The sequence below is a fragment of the Phascolarctos cinereus genome, unplaced genomic scaffold, assembly GCF_003287225.1.
Source record: "Phascolarctos cinereus isolate Bilbo 61053 unplaced genomic scaffold, phaCin_HiC Scaffold_3;HRSCAF=262, whole genome shotgun sequence".
Taxonomy (NCBI): Eukaryota; Metazoa; Chordata; class Mammalia; order Diprotodontia; family Phascolarctidae; genus Phascolarctos; species Phascolarctos cinereus.
Window position 1 is genome coordinate 15534082 of NW_027555736.1, and position 23530 is coordinate 15557611.

At 37.3% G+C, this 23530-nt stretch overlaps 1 protein-coding gene across 2 annotated transcripts in view; it reads right to left on the minus strand.

Annotated features, from left to right (window-relative positions):
- The window catches only part of PCDH15 (protocadherin related 15), a 1495046-nt gene that overhangs the window by 64087 nt on the left and 1407429 nt on the right, over positions 1-23530 (minus strand). For both annotated transcript variants that reach the window (XM_020978669.2, XM_078150714.1), the window contains one exon: positions 1442-1657. In XM_020978669.2, coding sequence (XP_020834328.1) covers positions 1442-1657 — 216 coding nt within the window. The remainder of the gene's footprint in view (positions 1-1441; positions 1658-23530) is intronic.

Consider the following 23530-nt stretch of genomic DNA (forward strand, 5'->3'; position numbering starts at 1 on the left):
ATTTCTTACCTTATCCTAACTGTTTGATGCTTAAGGAAATCAAATCTCAGAGAAGCTAAGTGACTTACCTATGGTTCTATAGCCTGTAAGTGTCACAGATATGATTTGAACCCAGGTCTTCCTGACTCAAGTTCAGCCCTAAAGACTACACCAAGCTGCCCCTGTTATCAAGAAAAAAAGAACTAGGGAGACAGTGTGGTACAGAAGAATGAGCAATACCTTTGGATTCAGAGGATCTGTATTGAAACCCTGCCAATGATACTGAGTACCTGTTTTGATGATGAGCAAGTCATATAAACTTTTTGAGACCCACTTTCCTCATTTATAACAGCAAAAAAAAAATACCTAGCATTTATGCAGTTTTAATATTAGTTGTGGAATTGCTTGTTTTATTCCATAAACATGTATTAATGTAAAAAAGGGAAAATAATTAGCATTTATACAATGTTTGGATGTTTTCAAAGTGCTTGAAACATATCCCATTTTATCCTCAGCAACAATGAGAAATAGCTGCTATTATTATTCCCATTTTACAGATATACAAACTAACTCTGACCTGTTTTGGGCTAAGTGACCAGGCATGCTAATTGATTCAAAAATATTATTATAATTTCATTTTGAAATAACATTTTAATCTGATTGTATTTTCTTTGCCTTATGGATCAAAAATGTGCTGCATCAATATTCTCAACATTATTAAATTCCCTTCTTTCTAGTTTTTAAGTACTTCGCAGTCTCTCTCATGTAACCTGCCCAGGCTTATGCATTACTTCCCTTCACGCTTTCTATAGTTGAGCCAATATGAATTTCCTGCTATTCACAGCCCATCCTATTACCTATTTCTCTACCTTTGAACTTCAATTTACTGATAATTAACAAGGCACTCAGAGAAAGCAAGGATGGTTTCCACCATTTTGGCTCAGCACCATGAGTGGATGGTGGATCTTAGTTCTTGGAAGCAACACAGCCGTCGGTGAGATGACAGATCCATTGGTTGGATGAAATATAGAGTGATTTCCATTGTTTTAATTTTTGCTGGCCAACTACAGGGAAATCCACTTTCATTTTAACTCATTATTAAATTAAATATTAAAACATGATCTTACCCTTGAAAGGAAATTAAAAAAAAAAGACAACTTCCCCCAAAAAGGACAAAATCATATAAAAAGAAAATAACAAACTAGCTTGTGTTATTGAAATCATCCCAAGCAGAGCTTCTCAGGTTCTTCAGTCCATGTTAATGACGCTCATGATTGAAGGCAGAATCACATTTAGGGATTCTAAAGAATTTCTGAGACATTTTTGGTCTCTTCTTTAAACTGAGATGTTTCCAATGCTATTTTTTCCATGGTATAGCCTTCTCACCTTCACTGCCATATCCACTCCCCTCTCTCCCAAACCATTTCCCCACCATAATTTCTCCAACATCCTTTCCACTTACCAGGACATCAGCTTTGCCACTAAGTCCTTTCCCATAATCATCTGTTGCAACGACCTGGAACTTGAAGTAGGACCTTCTCATGTTTTTGAACAGCATGGCAGTCTTTATAAGACCTGTGTATGTCTCCACCACAAATCCTTCCTTTCCCTCTTTAATTGGAGGTATGATAAGTCTGTATGCCATGGAACTATAATTACCGGTGTCTTTATCAGTTGCCTACAAAGAAAAGCAGAAGAGAAACTGAATATGAAGAAAAATAGTATTTATATTTATATTTAGTGGTGCAGTGAGTAGTGTACCATGTTAGGAGTCAGAAAGACTGAGTTTGAATTTGGAATCTCTCACTTACATACCTGTGCTAGGCAGGTGATTCAATTCAATAAGCTTAAATGACTCGCCTGTACCAGTCAGTGAGCTGTGCCTATTGCTAAAGGCTTGCTTTCAGTTGATTCTCTGTGCCTCAGTTTCCATCTTTGTAAAGTATAAGTTTGGACCAGGGGACCTCTGAGATACCTTACAATGTTGTGTAAGTGGTTATATGATTATACCTATTGAATGAAAGCCACACTACCTTTGCATCTTCCAGGTAACAGTTCTCAATTTTGTGATTTTGTAAATTTAAATTGTCTTCGTTAGGAACTTGACAAACATCAACAAACATAAAAATTTCCTTAAATGAAGAATAGAAAAAAAAGAGGGTTGGATGTGACCCCACGAAACTCTGTTATGGAATAATTTGTTTTTAAGTATATATTAAAGTTAACACTAAAGCATATTGCCTGCCTGTGTGTCCCCTAACTGAACTACTCTGAGTATCTTTTAATGTTTTGTTGAGAGTCATTTCTTTCTTTTAGTGCTTTACAATGTGTGAAGGGCATATCACAACAACCTCATGAGTAGGAAGTGCAAGATTATTGTCTTGCCCCCTACCCCATTATATGGATGAACCAAGGCTGAGACATGTTAAGTCATTTCAGATGGTATAGCTGTGAAATGATGTAGTTGGAACCTAAAACAGTTCTTATGATTCCTATTCCAACATCTTTTCCATCGTCTGCTTGTTTTTCTGAATCTGATTTTGTACCTATCTATCTATCTACTGACTTAATTATGTACCTAGTTATTTTTAGATTGGACCTATGATTTTGTTGGCATAGGGAAAAGAAACTCTCTTTAGTGTTGCAGATTAATGCCTAGAAAATAGCTATATTTTCTTGATTGTCTGCATGGTGATTAAATCAATGAGTTGGAGGGCCGATTCCGTTATTTTCACTGTCTTCTCTGACCAACTGGTTCTGATTGACTCTTGTATAGAAACAAAAGATCCACATTGGTTGTTCCACATTCCATTGGTTTCTGTGGATGAGACCTGGGTTGTGATGTGTGTGTGTGTGTGTGTGTGTGTGTGTGTGTGTGTGTGAACCTGGAAGGTTCCTCAGAGACAAATCCTAAACATACCTGACTGAAAATCACCCTGCAACACCTTCCAAAATTGGTCACGTCACAGTTTCTTTGAAGACTTTCATGAAGAGATATCTCACTACTCCCCTCGCTGACAAGAAGCCCTGTTTTAGCTTTGCTTAGCACTAATTGTTAAAAAGTTTCTCCTTACATTGATCCTAAATCTGTCTCTTTGTAACTTCCACCTATTGACTCTAGAACTACCTTCTGGAACCAAGTACAATATGTCTGTTTCCTCTTTCATTTAAAAAACATTCAAATACATGAAGAAAGCTATCATGGTCCTCCCAAGTCTTCTATGGGGTGAACGTCTTTGATTCATCCAACCATTCCCCATATGGACTGAAGGTACCTTCTTGGATGGCCCATCCCCATCCCTAGGATACTGAGTGGGGAGGGATATGGCCAATGCAGGAATTTGTTTGAATCAGCTCTCCATATTTTTAATAGGCTTTATTTTTCTTGTTTTCTCAATGGGTGGGGGAGAGGGAGACTGGAAGGAGAAACAATTTAAAATGAAAAAAAATTGAATTAATTTAAAAATGGTAATGTTACATATATATACACATATGTATGTATGTGTGTGTGTGTGTGTGTGTATATATATGCATATATATTTTTAAATAACTTTCATGTGTATTAGCTTCAGGCCAGCTTCCTTCTTCCATAAGTCATTTGTTCAAAGTAATCCTGAGAGTGGAGGTCCCATGGGGTTGTAGAAAGAGTGCTGCTGGGCCTGAAGTGAGGAAGACTAGGCCTGAGCCTTAACTGTGATGCTTAATTAGATGTGAAATTGTGGCCAAGTCACTTTATCTCTATGATGCTCAAGCATCTTGCTAAGCTTAGAGGGTAGGGTAGGTCATGAGCAGCACTGGTCCAGGGAGTTCTTGTGATAACAAAATTAACATTTAAAGTTGAGATAGTCTGAAATATCCTTTGTGGGTATAAATTTAGGATACTATGATTCATATTTTTTAGAGAGGGGACTGAGGCTCAGCATGGTTAAAACAGTTATTTAAGTTTTGGAGATGATATTAGAAATTGGGTCTCTGCAGATTCCAAGGCCAATGCTCTGTCCACTGCCCCGCCCTGCCTTTCCCAGGAGAACATCATGCTTAGTAGGAACAGATATCCCACACTTGTCCTCTGAATTTTATTTGGAAGAAACATTTAAGCCATGGGAGCCCAGGAAGATGTTGCAGACATTTATACGGTCCTGCCCCAAATCACCAGCTCATATTATTAGCACCAAAGGAGACAGAATACTCTCATTATTCTTTTTAAAATTCAACGATGCGTGAAATGATAAATAAAATGCATTTAAATTCAGATTTTAACTATTCAAGATTTTTCCAAAATTCTAATGACCAAACATGAAGTCCTCTCTATACTTGTTCAGAAATTGCCTGCAATTTTTGTGCTTCTAATGGTTACAGATAGCTTACCCGAAATCATCCATAATGGTCCAGATGAAATCCCAGAGAATATATGTAATCAAAGCATAAAGACTGAAGCTATTTACTAGAGCAGCTAAAGTCAATGACTTATTAAGTTACATTTGTTTGGATGTTTTGGGCTGATTCACTTTAGTTTTCAATAAGTAACATAACTTCCCACAATGCCAGACTTGGTAGGGAACTTAGAGGCCATGTAGGTTAACCCTCAGAAGATGAGAATGAAGATGACAGAGGAAAAGTGACTTGCCCCAAATCATGAATCATAGATTTCCAAGTGAAAAGGGCTGTAGAGGTCAACTGGTCAAATCCTTTCACTTTACAGATGAAGAGACTGAGGTTCAGAGAGGGCGTGGGATTTACCCAGTGCCATATATGACTTGGAGTTGGACTAGAACATGGAAGGCATCTAATCTGATCTTCTCATTGTACAGAAGGGAAAACTGAGATTCAGAGAGGAGAAAAGACAATGTCATAGATCTTAGGTTCAGAACTGGAACAGAGGTCATCTAGATTAATTTTTTTTTTCATTTTCCAGAGGATATTGAGGGAGAAATCACTTGTCCACAATTTACATTTGAACCCAGGTCCTCCATTTCCAATGACTTTTTCCTTGTCCATATCTCATTATTTATTCATTTTTTTAGGACACCAAAATTGCTGCTTTTACTTCACCGGATTTACTTATTTTTCAATTAAAATCAGGCCAGTGGCTTTATTTAGCATGAGCCTTCTGAAATGATGGCACCTTGTAAACAAATACTGGGACCTAACATGAGTCATTTTTATACAGAAACATGAACTTTTCTCTTCATAATTTTTCACAGTGCCTTTTCATTCTGCCATCAGAGAACATAAATTTACAAATAAAAATTCATTCGCCTACCAGTCGCACATACTAGAGTCATGCACAATTAAAAATGGAAGGCTTACTTTTGCCTATGAATTCTAAGCAGTTCTGTTTTAAATTTGCAGATATAACTCTTAAGGTAAGGACTTTGAGATGGAGGTTCTGAATCTCATTTAAAATCCATGAAGCAAGACTGATAAATGGCCATCTTTGTCTGGTTTTGGCATCTGGATCTATATCACTTTTAATGTAACTTTGATTCTAAAGTACTTGCGGGATAGTGTAGGTGCAAGAAGATTTTCTAGACCTGCAGAGGACTACAGCTAGGGAAGCTCGAATGCTCAGGGTAGTATGGTGGGATAAATTAGGTCTACAATTACACACTTGGGTTCTAATTTGCCACTTACAACCTCTGATATCTTGAGCAAACACTTCCTCAATTTATTCAATGGTAAAATGAAGGGTTCGGACTAGATGACCTTTAATATTTTTTTGAACTCCAAATCTATAAGGCTATGTCCTCTAAAGTCCCTTCTGGCTAGTTCAACTTTCTCATTTTATACATGAGGAAATAGTGGGAAATGAACTTGAACCCCTAATTCCCATAGTTCAACCCAGGAATCTGGCATCTATTTCATAGCTCCGTGCTCTTGTTGCCATCACTACTTAATCACGTCATTTTAAAAAAGGAATTTTGATTCACTTTACAACATTTTTATCTTTGGATTTGGCTCAAAATTAATCATAGTTAGCATTTCTTAAGTGTTTTAAGGTTGGCAAAGGGTGTTACAAATACTATCACCTTCCCGCCCCCCCCAACAACAATGCTGGGAGGTAAACACAATAATTATCCTCATTTTATAAATGAGGAAACTGAGGCAGACAGATGGTAAGTGACTTGCCCAGGTTCATTCAGCTAATAAGTGTCTAAGGCAGGATTTCAATACAGTTCTTCCTGACTCCATGCCCAATGTCATTCATACTTCGCCACCTCACTTTTATTAAACCTTTCATTTTATTAAGCCCTTATCATGTGCCAGGCATTGGCCTAAGCACCAGGGATACAAAGACAAGAATCCCCTCAAATAGCTTATGCTATATCACCTTATGTTCTTTTACCTCTGACTCTTATTGTATGTCCTATGCTAAATCGTGTCACCTTTCTTTACCTTGGTTTCTTCATTTATAAAATAGTGACATTCATACATATAGTGCCAACATTATAGGGTTAGTTTGAGATTCAAATGAGATATTGTGTATAAAGGGCTTTGAAAAATTCACAATGGTATATAAATGCCAGTTATCATTAATATTGCCAAGTACACCACATTAGCATAACATCATATAGTTAGCAATATAATATGCACTTTATGAATTTGAAATGAAAAGCTATTAATGGGGGAAATATGACTTAGAATAGTAGAATCTCAAGTTATAATCTACATGCAAATGATCAGAGAAGGGATAATGGTAGCTTGGTCCTTTTGTGAGATTAGGTCATGATGCTGAACGTCTGAAAGTCATGGAATACTGAGATCTTGAACAGTGAAAGTTAAAGGTCATCAGAGAGAAATATCAAAGCACATGGACATGCAAGCTATAATCCATTACTGACCAACACATGCACAGGAGAGATGGAGTCAAGGATGTCATCGGGAGTATGTAGGACAAGGAAAGAAAATGGGCCAGTCACATGACAAGAATAAAGGAAAACTGATGACCACCACATGTGTTCCACCACTGTCTATGCCTTGACAACAGGCCTAGAACAGAACTTGCTTTTTTAGTGTGTATCATGGACAACCCTTTCAACGGTCAGTCTGGCAAAATCTTTGGTCCCCTTTTTGAAATAATGTGCTGAAGTTCATTGAAAAATTTGTAGGATTGCCAGGGAAACCAATTGTATTAAAAACAATTAACAACGTGTTAAAAAAAAAAAAGTTCATGGATCCCAGGTGAATATCTCCTACCCTAGAGGAAGGCTTCAGCATATTGAGTGGAGGCCCTGTGGTGGGCTTTTTGGAGGGTCTAGAAAAAGGTTTGAATGGATGGGCAGCCATAGGATGGCTATATGCTGTATCCTTAGAGAAATTGCCCAAAACTATGAGGTCACAGATCTGTCAAACATTGAAATAAAGGGACAGAGAAAATCTATCATTGATTTTATATTCTGGACTTTGTTTTCTCAGGTTATGAGAGAACAGGCTTAAAAAATCAAGTGTTTAAGTAAGGAGGAATCCACTCATTACTATATCAACACTTTTTTCAAGGATCAGTGATCTTGGCTTTGTGTGCACTCCCTCTAATGACTTGTTTAAATCCACCATGCCTTAGTTGTCTAACTTTGTGAGTAATTATGGTCAGCAAAGAATACATCACCTCCAAGTGATGAAAATTTGTATATTACTTAATCTAGTCCTCAGAGCACAGCCTGGGAAACATAATGAAAGTCTTTTTGGCCTCTCTGGATCTGCTAGAGCTTCTTCTCCATTGACCTAGACTTAAGTAATCAGAGTCACCTCTAGCCCACCACAAAATCTCAAAGGAAGACTTCAATGAAAGTTCTAATGCAAACTAAAAGTCAGTTTGATCATGGTTCAAGGTTTAAGATATCCAGATGGAAGTCCCAATCTGTGTTGACTGACTCCCACCAAGGCAGGATTTTTAATCTTTCCTACCTCCCCTCAGTGATGAAATTATGAGAAAGCTCCATAAATAAGGTCAGATGATCATGGATTTAGAGCTGAGAGGAAAATCAGAGGGCATTGAGTCAAAATTCTTAACTTTTGCAGATACAGAAACTTAGGCTCAGAAAAGTTAAATGACTTATTCAAGATCATGTAGTTAGTATGAGAAGTGGAATTTGAATCCACATCTTTCTGACTGTAGATTGAGTACCTTATCAACTACAGCACACTACCTCTCTCAGATCAATTGGAGTATTAAAATAGTTATCATTCACCAGCTTTTAGTAAAGTAAATCAAAGGCTATAGATTGTATCCAGGTAAGGAAAGACAATGAAGAAGAAATTCCTGAAGTGATAAGGCTGACATCCAAGTTGTGAACAAATCAAGTTTTCTAAAAGAGCACTGTTTTGCATCCAGGTTCGACTTCATCATAATCCAACTCTGCTCCAGCACTCTTGGCAGTAGTCATTAATATCTGATAAAGGTCACGCAAGAAGAATGGATTTCACAGACTGTGGAATAAGCTTCTTATGGTGCAGTATACTTGTCGGGCAGTGAAAAGGGAAGGTACCAAACTGTTCACCAAAGTTACTCCAAAAGAGTTAATGGCAGAGACTTTGAAGACAATCAATTCAAGTTGCGATAATTATATTTCTAAATGAAATCTTAGACCCAGGCAACCACTTACCCTCTTATAAGATTTACCTAGCAGAGTGACTTTTCCGGAACTCTCTCTTTGGTGAGCAACATTAAGAGGAAATGATTAAATAATGGCCTTTGTATTGCAGGTGAGTAGGTGAACTTATTAATTTTTAACAGCAGAAATCTATATTTTCCCTACATTGCCTAAAAGACTAAAATGGAAGCAAAAATATTAGTGGGGTAATTAGTATCAAATAACCTTTGAAGGCCACCAGAAGTTTTCTAATTATTTCTGTCCTTTCCTGATACCTACTGGGTCGTGAAAGTGTTCATCCACTCAGCTGCCAGGCCTTATTAAATTTTCACAACACAGCTTCCATACTTTTCTTTCTCTTTACTCTCATGGTCATTGTCCTCCTTAATTCAGGCCCTTTTCCCCTCTCAGATTACTGTAATAGTCTCCTACATGGCCTCCCTGCCTCCAGGTTATTCCCCACATAGCCACCATATTGATATCTCTAATTACACAAGTCTTACTATGTCACTATTGCTCTGGAGCTTCCTTTACTCCCTATCACCCCTAAAATAAAATATAAGATCTTTTGTTTGCAATTTGTAAAACCCTTGACTATCTGGCTGTAACTTCTCTTTCCAGACCACCCATTATGACTGCCCCCATTCAAAAAGATGTTGATCTACTCAAACTATCTTACTTGCTGTTCCTTGTACACAACATTTTGTCTCTCTCCTCAATAGCTTTTAGCAGACTGTTCTTCCTGACTGGAATGCACTTTCTCCTCACCTCAGTCCTTTATTGTCCTAATTCATGTCATTTTTGTCCCTAGTATTCTAAAAGAATGACAAAAAAAATCACAATGCCACGGTCAAAGTACAGTGTGTCTAACTGCGGCTGATCAGACCAATACTAGCTCACAAGGTTCTACTACAGGTCAGACACAAATAGTGCATTTGAACATTTGGGATGGAGATATCTCTAAATTTGCATTCCTCTCATATTTTTCTTGAGCTTCTGCCATTCTACTTTCCTCATAGAGCACAACAGCTTTGATGGGGGTACCATGCTGGATGATTCTGTGCCAAAGTCTCCTATGACTCACAATCAATCCTGAAGTTCTTCAGAGAAACTTTAATAGCATCCTTGTATTGCATCTTCTGACCGCTGTGTGAGTACTTGCCTTGTGTGAGTTCTCTGTTAAATAGTCTTTTAGGCAAATGTACATTTTGGACAAAGTCATCAGCCCATCACAGTTGCCCTCTCTGCAATAGAGTTTGAATGCTTGGAAGTTCAGCAGGAGAGAGGACCTCAGTGTCAGGTACTTTATCTTGCCAGGTGACCTTCAGAATCTACCAAGACAATTTCAATGGAATCAATTCAATTTCCTGGAATGTTGCTGGGAGACTGTCCAGGTTTCATAGGCGTGCAACAACGAGCTTAGCATAACAGCTTTGTAGCTCTGTAGTCCTTATTTTGGTAGGCAGCCTAACACTTCTCCCCCACACTTTCTTTGGGAGCTTCTGAAATACTGAGCTAGCTCCGGCAACGTGTGCATCAATCTTATTATCTATGTGTACAGAACTAGAAAGTATACTGCCAAAGGAATTGAAATCCACAGCATTCAAATGTTCTCCACTTTCTGTAATCGATGGTTCCTTGTATGGATGGTGCAATTCTGGCTGGTGGAGAACTTTTTTTTTTGATGTTAATTGTCCAAATCAGCAGAAATGGCAGAGAATCAATACATATTCTGTTGTGTTTCACCCTCAGAGGTTGCACTGAGTGCACCACCGTTTTTGAACAAAATAAATCATGCACCAACTCTCCATCCACTTTAGTCTTGCCTTGCAGCCTTTTCAAGTTAAATAACTTACTGTCCTTGGTTTCGTTTTCATCCTCATTGAAGGTGAGGACAATATCATTGAAAACATGTTAAAAAGTGTATGAGCATGCACACAACCCTACTTCGCTTCACTGGTAATTAGGAAAGCACAAGAGCAGTGTCCAGAATCCATGCAAGCATGTCATCATGAAAATGGAGCATAATAATGAGCTTCTCTGGGCAACCACATTTTGCCATGATCTCCCATAAACCCTCATGACTGACAGCATTGAAGGCCTTATATAGATTTCCAAACATTGTGTACAGATCTCTGTTCTGCTCCTGGCAGCTCTCCTGGAATTATTGGGCAGCAAGCAACATCTTGAGTTTTTATTGGACTTTTCTGAAGCCACAGTGGACCTCTTCTAGTATAGATCAGCTTATTAATGGGGATTCTGGCAAGAATGTTGACACCAGTAATTAAGAGAGGCCCCCCCACCACCACCATGGTTGTTACAGTGCAACCTATTTTCTTTATCTTTATAGATTTGGACAGTGAAGGCATTCTTGATCTCCTGGGGGATAACCTCTTGTCATACAAAATGGAAGATTTCAGTCAGCTTTTGTATTGACCTCCTGCCTTCTAGATCTCTGAATGGAATAAGCACCAGGTGTTTTGCCATGTAAGAGGAGCCTAATGGCATGCAAAACCTCTTCTTTAGTTGGAAGTTTAGCTAGAGAGGGATTGATTTCAACCTGAAGTAAACAGTCAATGGCTTCAGCATTGATTAAAGACTCTCTGTTGAGAACATGATGGAAGTGTTCAGCCCATCCCTCCAGGATCACATCTTTGCCACTCATCAGGGTGGCTCCATCAGCACTGAATAGCTGAGGTGCTCCAAAGTTTTTTACCCATAAATAGCCTCAAGGGCATCATAGAAGAACTTTGGATTGTTACTATCAGTATAAAACTGCATCTCATATGCCTTCTTACTGAGTTAAGAGTCCTGTATCTCTCTAAGCTTCACTTTGCCTTACTTCTGATAGAGTTAATGCTGCTTTCTTAGAGATGATGATATGTCCTGCTGGCAAACTCTGTGGAGTTCTTGTTTTTCCCTTGGTAGTTTTTGAATTTCCTCATCATGTTTATCAAGCCTATCTTGATGTTTGTGAGTGTTCTGGCCCACATGAGCAAACGCGGAGCACCAAATCTCTAAAACCTGCCCACTTCTTTTCTGCTTAGAATGTTGTTCACAGTCACTTCAAAGATAAACTCAAATGCCAGCTCGTATTAGAAGTTTTGTTTTTCTTATTTCCCTAGAAAATCACTTTGCACTTGTTTTGTGTAGACTGTGTGTATACATATCCTCCTCTTTCATCCTCATAGAATGTAAGCTTCTGAAGGGCAGGGATTCACTTATTTTTGTCTTTGTTCCTGGAACCTAGAGTATTGCATGACATACAGTAAACAATTTATAAATGTATGTTGAATTGAATTTAAAGATGAATAAAGAAAACAGTATTCAGTTTTCCTGTAATAGATCTGTGATTCCATTCATTCAATAAACATTTAACAAATGGCAACTTGACAGGTACTAGTATACAAAGAAAAAGGCAAAAATGACTTGATCCTTGTGGAGTTTACACTTTTGGGGGGATAGGAGAGGAAGGGCTAACTAGTACACAGATGAATAGATGTAATAGATGCATAAACCCATAGTAATTTTGGTGGTAGAGGTCAGTAGCAACTGTAGGATATGAGGTAAGGCCTTGCTCATACAGAAGACAGCACTAGAGCTGATCCTCAGTCCAGGCATATTTCTCTCCATTTTATAAATGAGCAACCTGAAGCTTAGGAATCTACAGTCCCATAACTAGTGTGGGTATAATATTAAACTCAAGTCTTCTGACTGCTCTCATTCACAAGAGTGGCAAAGGCAACTTGATAGAAAACCCAAACTTCATTTTCATTGTATGGCAACTGATGAGCAGAATGATTTATGTTCCTTGAATAAAGCTTGGTGTTCCAATCAATCAATCGGTTGATTAATAAACATTTATAAAGTGCCTTTTATGGTCCAGGGACTATCCATGGTGCTGAGGATACAGAGATGATATCAAATAATGCATTTCCTCAATGAGTTTGTATCCTCTTCTCGAAGACAAGACACAACATAAATAAATAAATAAAAATTAAATACAAGTTAAATTTTGGGGGTGGGGGAAGGTTGGTAAAGGGGGGAAGCAACTAGGGAAGCAAGCAATATTTCACATAGAAGACAATGCTTAAGCAGATTTTTATAGCTAACACGGGATTTCAAGAATTGGAGGTGAGAGTTATGCATTTCATGCATGAGGGACAGCCTACGTAAAGGCTCAGAGATGGGAGATGGACAGTCAAGTGTAAGGAAAAGCTAGATAGTCATTTTTGACTAAACTATAGATTGCTGGAAGGGGAGTAATATATAATAAAGTTTGAACATTGGTTAAGGCCAACTTATGAAGGACTTTAAAAGACATTTCAGTCATAGCTTTATGAAAAGTTATGGAGATGGGAAACAAAACATTGTGTACAGAGAATAAAATGCTGTGTACTTATGAATGACAAGTGGTCCAGTTTGATTAATCACTGGTTGTATTCCTTTCAGGTCTTCTCATTTTCCACCATTCTTGTCCACCTCACAAATATTCCCTAGAGCAGGGGTGCTTGACCCTTTGGTACCATGGACCGCTTAGGAAGGTTGGTAAAACTTTTGGACGCCTTTTTGGAATAATGTTTTTATTTATTTAATTTTTAAATTATGGAGTAAGACAAGAATTTCCATGATAGCATAATAAAAAGAGGTGATTGAGCATGAAACTGCAAATCTATTATATACAACTTGCTATTCCTTTTAGATATATAATAAAATTTTCATGTAAATTTCTTTTTTTTTCTTTTTTCCCCTCCTTATCCTTGACCTGGAGATGGCTACCATTAGACACAAATAGACATACACACACACACACATTTGTGTATATATATACATATATATATGTATATACATATATATACATATATATACATATATATACATATATATACATATATATACATGTGTGTATATATGTATATATATACACACATACATACATATACATATACATATATATACATATATATATATATATACACACACATATACATACTTCTATTTATCACTTCTTTTTATGGATACAGATAGCATTTTTTAACATGCCCTTTATACTTAATTTGGATATTTATAATAGTCAAAATGACTTACTCACTTAAGGTCATTCTTAAAACAAAATTGCTGTTACTGCATTCAATGTTATCTTAGTTCTGGTCATTTCACTCTTCATTATTTCACGCAAGTCTTTCCATGTTTTTTCTAAGATCATTGACCTCATCATTTCTTATAGCACAGTAGTATTCCAAGGTGAAGAATTGAGTGAAGCCCACAGAGGCAGTCTTGCCCAAGGGTTACTCAGGTAATTAATGACAGGACAAAAATGTAAAGCAAGTTTCTCTGATTGCAAACTTGGAACATTCTCCATTTTACCTCATTTCATGAATGTAAGGAGTACCCTGAAAAAATATTGGTTATAGGTGTTCAGCTATAATTGACCTTTGAAGTCTTCTGGACCAGCTCTCTCATTTTAGAGAAGAGGAAACAGCCAAGTGAGTTCAAACAACTTAGCAAGCTCGCTGATTAGTTAACTGGAGAAGGTTGAATGTGAACCCTGATACTTTTTTCCAAACCCATTGCACCTTTCACTGCCTCTCAAATAACTCCCAGTTTGATCAATTAACCTTCAAAGGGTCAAAATGCAGAAAAGTTGAATGTCCTTTTAAAAAAAGGATCCAAATTCGCAATTTTATTAATATGAGGAACTCTCTGTCTAGAAACTTCTCGCACTTATGCAGATTGGTGACTCTTCTGCAATTTACAGCCTTAGTTATCTGAGGGTACTAAGAGGTCAAGTGACTTCAATACAGTCACAAAGCTAGTGTTTTCTGGTATATTGATGGAAATTATCTTACAGAAGAACAGAAAATCTTCAGAAAAATCCAGGAAAGCCAGGTTTTTAAAAAGCCTTCCAAATTTCTTATATATTAAGGGCATCTGTAAAAAATGGATATAATCCTCTTTTGTTGTAATATGATGAAAGGTCAGAAGTGATTCACACTGTGTTTATACTCCAGGTCATTTTTTTCTCATTTTAACACTGTCTCTATTTTTAAAATATTCAGAGAATTTGGAACATGTTTATTTCCTTATTGTATTGCCCTATATTATTGTTGGTAGAATGGCTTCCATCACACCCATTTCAAGTTCAGTATTGAAAAGAGAAGTGCAGTGGAAACACACTAAACTTGGAGTAGAAGCCCCACATTAAAATTGAAGATTTGTTATATGTGTCCTGTTTGTTAGGTATATGCAAGTCCCTGGGTCTCTCTGTGCCTCAGTTTACTTATTTGCAAAATGAGGGAATTGGATTAGATAACCTCTAAATTCTCTTCTAGCTCTAGAGCCATGATCTGAATTCCAACTTTCTGTTGAATTCAGTTAAACATGCGTATATGAAGTACCTACTATATGCCATACATACAATATGTTAGACACTGTGTGTACAAAGATAAAAGGTTCTCTGCCCTCAAAAAGGGTACATTCTATGCCTGATTAAGACATTTGTCCACCTAAGCAAATATAGTCGTCTGATGTAATTTCAAGTTTTATAAGAAGAAAAGACATGACAGTTTCTTGATATTAACACAGATATGATGAGAATACATTAAAAATGAGTTTCACGGGGAAGAAAGACAATTCATTTCAATATTAATTTATAGTTTATGTCAAAATGGCATTTAGCATTTTCACTTTGAGGATGCGATTTTTTTTTAACATCTAGAAGTATGTTTCCCTGTGGTAAAGGTCTCAGTGATATCTTTGTAAGAAATGGCTAAGCTCTATGCTTAAACAGGCAAGATGGATAAAATGTGGATTTTAATAAAAGTTCAGGGAATTCAATTGATTTAGACATTAGTTCTCTTTCTGGGTGGACCCATGGCCCAAGGCAAGGCACTCAGCTTCTCTATAATTCTCTTTCCCTTATATAGTCTTCATCTGAGGATTTAAAATATGAATAAATCATTATTTGTAAGATATCCAGAATGCATAGATAGAAATATCAGAGAAAATATTACACCAAAAAATTCAACATTAGCCCTTAAATATATATCCATGACTGTCCATGAGTTTTACAAGTTATTAAATATTTTTAAATATTTAATTTTAAAAAGATATTTACATTTAAATATTTTTTAAGTAATCTAGTTTTTCACATAGAGATGGAGTTGATAGCCCCCAATTTTTCTTCCAAATCGGAGATTGAATGTTTCATAGGCTCACTGATTTAGAACTGGTCCTAAGAGCTCACCAAGTCCAACCTCTTCATTTTACAGAGAAGGAAACTAAGACCCAGAGACCTTAAGTGACTTGCTCAGGGTAGCAAAGGGAATGAATGACTGTACTTGCTCCAGGGTTCTTTGACTTGGAATTTGCCTAGCAATTTTTACTATTCTTGTTCACACCTAAAAAACCAGTCTAGGATGATGTAGTAGCAAAAGCACTAGGCTTAGAGTCTAAATTTAAGGGCTGCTCCTTTCATTTACTGATTATTTATGTAACTATGGATTTCTAAGTCTCAAATTGCTCATCTGAAAAATGGGGATAATATTACTTGTACTTCCTACAACAACAGAGTTGTTACAAAGAAAGAGCTAATAGAATTGTAAGCTTCTATAATTGTGGTAAGAATAATAACAATAACAATATTAAAAGCTTATGCTGATAAAGTAACTTTAAGATGCATAAACTACCTTACATACACAGCGTCTCTTTGATCCTCTGAAGAAGTGCTGTTGTTCACATCTTTGTAGAGGTAAGGAAACTGAGGCTTAGAGAGTTTAAGTGCTACTCCCAGAGTCACAGAGCAAGCAGGTGTCTAAAGAGGTATTGAACCCAGGGCCTGCAGATTTCAGGTTCAGTTCTCCTTCCACTGTGCTTAGCTGCATCTCTGAGGCATATTAAGCATATTTTTTTCATTATGTGAGAAATTTGATTTATCAAATTAATTCAAAAGTATTACACACCTACTGTGTGCTAAGCACAGAGGCATCTAAAATGAGATTACTTTATAAAAAAATTAACCAATAAAATATTGCTATCATTATAGAAACAGTTCATTCACTGAGAGAAAAGAGCAATCTAATAGATTTGGAGCCTCAAGGGATATTCAAAGTCATATAGTTCAACTCATCCATTTTGTACATGTTAACACTGAGGCCTAGAGAGATGAAGTTACTTGTCCAAGATCACACAGCTAGGGTTTGAACCAATTCTTTCTGACTCCAAATCCAACACCGTTGCCATGATGTCATGTTGTCTCCTGAGGACATTCACGTTTGGTGTAAATAATACCTACAAGAATTAATTTTCTTCACAATTAAATACTTTCTTGTTTGCTATAGTCTGCACTGTGATGTCAACATGGATAGCATTTCTTGCGATTTGTTCTAAAACTCAAGAAAACTGTTGTCTCAGTGTGTGCATGTGCATATGTATGGCACATGTGTGTATAGCTGGGGGTGTGATACGGTGACATGAACAAACACCTTTACAGTTGTTAATAAAAAAGGTATTTTCATTATTCGAGGTGAAGGACATTCTTAAAATTCAGAACTTCTACTCACTTACCAGTTGATAAACGGTTGTAGGATATGAATAGGTAGTTGTTCAGAAGAATAAATCAAAGCTATTAAGTCATATAAAAAAATCTCTAAATCTCCATTGATTAAAGACACACGAATTTAAATGACTCTGAGATACCACCTGACAGTCATCAGGTTAACTAATATGATAGAAAAGGGAAATGACAAATGTTGGAGGGGATGTGGGGAAATAGGTACGCTGATGCAATGCTGAAGCTGTGAACTGGTCCAACCATTCCGGAAAACAATTTGGAATTATGACCAAAGGGACATAAAACTGTGCATGCATACCCTTTAACCCAACAATAACTCTATTAGGTCTGCATTCCAAAGGGATCAGAGAAAACAGAAAGGACCTCTGTGAACAAAAATATTTACAGCAGCTCTTTCTTTTTTTGGTAGCAAAGATTTGGAAATTGAGAGGATGCCCATCAACAAGGAAGCCCGGGTCACTGAAATGTAGAGTATGTGGAGAGGAGTAAGGTGTAAGAAGACTGAAAAGATAGGGAGAGACAAGATTGTGAAGGGCTTTAAAAGCCAAAGAAAAGGTTTTAGGATCTAGGAAGTAATATGGAGCCACTGGGATTTACTGAATGGTGGGCAGGGTGAAATGGTCAGATATGTTTTAAGAAGATAAATCTGATAGCTGAATGTAGGATATATTAGAATAGGGAGAGATGAGGCAGGGAGACTTAACAGCAGGCTATTTCAATAATCCAGGTGTGGGGTGATAAGAGTCTATACCAGGGAGGTTGAAGGATCAGAGGAGTCATGTTATGAGAGTTGACATGACAGGTCATAGCAACAGATTGGCTACGTGGAGTGAGAGAGAGGGAAGAGTTAAGCACGACACCCAAGTTGTGAGCCTGGCTGATTATTAGGATGGTGGTGCCCTCAACAGTAACAAGAAAGATAGGTAAAGGGAAAGGGCTTGTTGAGGGTTAGATTATGAGTTCACTTTTGGATATGCTGAGTTTAAAGTATCTACAGGACACTGGAGATAGGAGACTTGACGTCCAGAGAGAGGTTAGAATTGGACAAGTAGCTCTTAATATCCTGCATAAAAATGATAATGGAAACCTTGGGAGCTGATGAGATCACCAAGAGAAACAGTATTAGATGGAGAAAAGAAGAATGCCCAGGATAGAGAGCACAGGGACAACCCCAGTTTTTAGGCATCATGCTGATGATGATACAGCAAAAGAGAGTTATGAGTTATCAGAAAGGAAGAGAACCAGGAGAGGAAAGTGAGAAGAAAGCCTAGGGAGAAGAGGAGAATCAACAGTGTCAAAGGCTGCAGAAAGGTTGAGAAGGATGAGGGTCGAGAAAAGGCCATTAGATTTAGCAAGTAAGATGCCACTAGTGACTTTCGGGAGAGCAGTTTTAGTTGAGTGATGATGTAAGAAGGAAGACTTCAAAAAGTTAAGATAATGAGAAAAAAGAGGAATTAGAGGCAATAATTGAAAATAGCCATTAAAGAGATATAGGACAATAGCTATCAGGGATGAAGGGATCAAGTGAGGGCTTTTCTTAAAGGATAGCAGAGACGTGGACATATTTGTGGGTAGCAGAGAAGCACCTAGTAGACAGGGAGCAAATGTAATGTGTGTTAACATAAATTTCTAAGGGGTTGATTATATTTTGGATTGTTTTGTACGTATGAAAGTATCACGTTAGTATTTTTCCAATTTAGGCAATTAAAAAGTTGATTAAGGCTATTGTAAAATTATTAGAAAAATCATCATAGTCATTACAAGCCAAATAAGAATGAATTCAGGTCATAAGAAAGTTTTAGAAGCTGTTTATTTCCCGTAATTAGAATATTTCTACTTGTAAGACCTAACAATTAATTAAACTGAGCTTAATCAGAGAAAAAAAAGACTAATGGGCTTATTCACATTTCTTTTATTTTTGTTTCTTATTTCTCTCCTCTTCTCTCTCTCTCTCTCTCTCTCTCTCTCTCTCTCTATCTTTCTTTCTTTCTTTCTTCCCATCTGTACATTTTTCTAGTTCACTGGCTTTTTTTGTGCCACAGAGAGAAACATTGTGGAAATCAGAAGGTATAGAAAATGAAAAGTCAGTAGCCCTGGGTTCAAGTCTTTCCCTATTTACTTATTATCCTTATGACCCTTGGTAAGCCTTTTAATTTCTCAGAACTTCAGAGCCATTGTCTGTAAAGTGGAATTGATAACATCTACCTTTCAGGGTTCTTCAGAGCAAAGCCCTTGGCAACCCTTAGAGAATACTAGACAGAGACTGCATGTATGGGGAATATGACTTAATCTATAGGATAACTGGATCCAGATTCTTACAGGATGCCTTATGACAATGTCATACTCTATTCTTAATTTAGAAAATGAATACGCAAGACAATTCCATGGTTCATTAGGGGCTGAATTGAGACTGTTAGCTATGCCAAGAGGGAGCACAGTATGGGGGCTGGAGAGCCAGCCTCAGAGCTAATAAATCCCAGCTTCGAGTGTTCCCTCCAGTATATGCTATCTGTGTTGCCCTGGGCACAACCTTTGGGGGCTCTAGTCAACTCTTTAAGATCATAGTTTTCAGTAAGGATGCCAATCTGTATTGATAGAGAGAGTTTCCTTATACAGGAGCTATCTATACTTGAGAAATTACCAATCTAAAACTTGTCTTAATCTTATTGTCTAAGTAGCAAATTCATGGTATAGGAGAAGGAAAATTGCTCATCATAATAATTATTGTTAGCAGAAACAAACCTGTGATTTTATTGGCCTAGGAAAACTCTTGTGTAGAAACTCCTGCCACCAATGTCAATTGACTATCAGAATGCCATTTATAGCCTCAGGTGTATCATGACGCTGCAGAGATAAATGACTTACGCATTATTACAGAGATAATATATGTCAGAGGAAGGACTTGACCTGAATTCTTCACAAGCCCAGGGCTTGCCCTCCTAACCATTAGAGTAGACTGTCATTTAGGCAGGTAGATCCCATTGTCCTAATGATTCTACTTTGTTGAATGGAAATTTCAGAATCTTTAATGGTATCTATTGCTAAGGAGATGAAGGTGAAAAGCACTATTACTTCGTGGTCCTATACTTTCATTAGTTACCTTTAATTTTTATAATCCCAAGATTGATTATAAAATATGAGACCTTTAATTGGATCAGTAAGTGACAGAAGACATTTTATTCCATGCTGTGATTCATTTCCTTGGGGGAAAGGTTGTTCAGTCCTCTCAAGATAGCTTGCTTTATAATAAGAAAAGAGAAATGTCCTATACTAAGTAAGTCTTTATTAATGATCCTTTCCCTTTGGTCTCTGCTTTCCTTTCTATATTATGGTAAAATATCCACTTTGTTTATATCTCTATAATTTTCGCTATGACTATCACACTTATTTTTATTTTTCTATCTCTATGTCCATCTCTTTCTCTTTCTTTATCTCAGTCTCTACCTGCACATCTTTCTCTACATCTTATATTTAACTCTCTCTCTTTCTTGTTTTTTTCCTTCTCCAATTTCTCTATTGTCCTATCATCAAGCTTCAACTCTTCTCTCTTTTATGTTCTGCGCACTTTGCTTATGTATGTAGGCTAGAACTCTTTCTCCCAATGTCTATCCATAAATTCCATTGTGCCAATAATTTTATCTTTTATATTTCTGCATTTATATCCATTGCCCTAAGAGAGTTGAAGTATGGCAGCTAATCCAATCAAAGCTTATCTCGTGAGAGTTTATTAAGAACTGCCATGTGTCAGGCATTGTACTAGGTCATGTCAACATAAAGACAAAATACAAAATAGTCTCTAGCCTTCAGTAACATCCATTACACTTGTTTATCAAATACATAGAGAAACATATACTTGGGAATTTGAAGAAGGAAAAAATGCTACCTTGAGTAATAAGCGAATATTCATGCTGGAGATGGTCCATAGGCTAAGGAAGCTAGGGTTTCTAAATAACGGAAGTGAGGAAGGAAAGCCTTGTAGGCTGAGATTTAGACCTGAAAGGGTCTCTAGGAATCACCATATCCAACTTTACCTCCCTTATTATTTTTTTTTTTACAAGTTAAGAAACTTGAGTGTAGGGGGGTTAAGTGACTAGCATGGGAGGTAGCTTGTGCAGAGGGATGCAAAGTTCAGGGAGTAGCAAATGGATTGATTTGGTAGGAACATCGATTGTGAGATGGTGAATAAGGCATTGCAAATTGTAAACAGGCTAGAGACAAATTCAGAATGGACTCTAGATCAGAAACTAGGGAGTTATTTTGTCCTGAAGACAAGAGAGAATAACTCAAAGTTCTTGAAGCAGGGGCTACCATAGTCAGAAGTGATTTTGGAAGGTTATTTAGGTGGATATTCTGAGGATGGACTAGAATTGGAAGCTACAGGAGTCCAGGAGTCCAATCACAGGGCTACAATGACAGTTTGGCTTAGAAATTGTCTAGTACTATGGTGATGGCTCTGTGAAAGGAACAGATGAAAGATTTCTTCTCCAGGTAGAATAATTGGATTTATTGGATACACGGGGTGAGTTGAGGATGGTATTGAGGTTAAAAGTCTCAGTGACCAGAGGGACTGTGGTACCCTCAACAGAAATAGGGAAGTCTACAGAAGAGTTGAAGCTAGTGGTTAACATAACAAGTTGTACTTTAGAAGCATTGATTTTAAGCTTCCATTGAAAATGTTCAGCAGGCAATTAGTGATGTGGGATAGGAACCCAGGAGAGTAACTAGGGCTGGATACACATACATGCCTATGTATGTACATATATATATATATGTGCATGTATATGTATACATGCAGATATACATGTGCACATATATCTGTATTATGAATCTATGTATGTGTGTATATATGCACAGAGATATTGAATACTTAGAAGAGTATGTCATCAAGCGAGAGACAAAGACAGATACAGAGACAGGGAGAAAGAGAGATACAGGTGTTCACTGAGACATGTATTCACATTTAGAGAATGAAAATGGAACACTATTCTTCAAAAAAAGATCCAGGACTGGTCATAAAGGTAACTAGACAACCAAGAGAGAACAATGTAATAAAAACCCAGGGAGCAGAAAATATCTAAGAGGAGGGGAAATATTGATCAGGTCAAAATCTGAGAAAGGTGAGGAAATAGAACAAAACTAAGAGAAAGCCATTCATTCTAGTGATTCTTTGGTCCCAACCTTTGAGAAAGCTGTTTCATTGAGGGGTGATATTCAAAGCCATACTCCAGGAATTGGAGGAAGAAGGGGTGGAGATGAAGTGGAAATAATTAATGGTTTTTTTGATTGTGTCTTTTGATGTGTGATTGTGAAAGGGAATAGTGTTGTAGAATGATAGTTTTGGGGTCAAATATCATTTTTTTTTTAAGTTGGGGGTGTGTGTGAAAAGATTTTCAGGCAGTAAGAAAAGAGGCCATTGATAGGGAGCAACTGAAATTTGGACTATTTGGAGGGTTATTGAAAGGCCAAGTTCCAAGAGGAAATAGGACATAATAGATGGAGAGGATAGAAAAATAGGTATAAATAAGAATAATAGAATGTTTCATTTCTGTTTTTGTGTGCACTATCGTGCCTAGCACAGTGCTCGGCAGAATGAGGTACTTACTACATGTTATTTGGTTGTTTCATTGGAGTAGAAGGTCCCTCCTCTGAAGAGAACATCTAGACACCCATTGGGGATGGATGACCTCTTAGTAGAGTGAAGGAGAGGAGATCCTCTGCTGAGAGGGAGAGAGGTGGTAATGCTTGGAGAAAGGCTCAGCTTGCTCCCTGACTAGGATAAAGAGCCCCATCCTACTAAAAGTTGCCCCTACTCCTATCAAATTTTACTGTGTTCTTCCTCTTCAATTAAGTTGTTTCTCTTTCCTTATGTATACATTGCAACCTTATGGTGGAGTGCAAATTCCTTGAAAAGGATGATTAGTCATTTTCTTCTTTGTATCCCCAGCAACCAGTGAGTTGCATATATTATTTTTTCCTTTAAAAAGACTCATTGCATTGAATGAAATTTTACAGTAAAGAGAAGGATCACAAACCTTGGTCTCCTCTGTCCCTGCTTTGTTATCAGGAAATTGCATCAGTAGAAGCAATGAGTTGAATGATGTTCTTAGGAAACTTGTGCAGTGGGAGGAATATTGAATTCAGTGTCACTAGGCCATAGGGTAATATCACTAGGGCTGTAAGGGGCTTCAGAAAACATCAAGTCCGAGACTTTCATTTCACAGTATAGGAAACTGAGGCCCAGAGAGGGGCCATAATTCACCTAGGCTCACACAGCTAGTGTCTGGGACAGTATTTGAACACAGATCTAAGTCCAGTGCTCTCTAGCCACTGCATTCCTTTTTCTCTTTAGGATGTGAGTTTGAATCAAAGCTCTGACACTTATTAGATA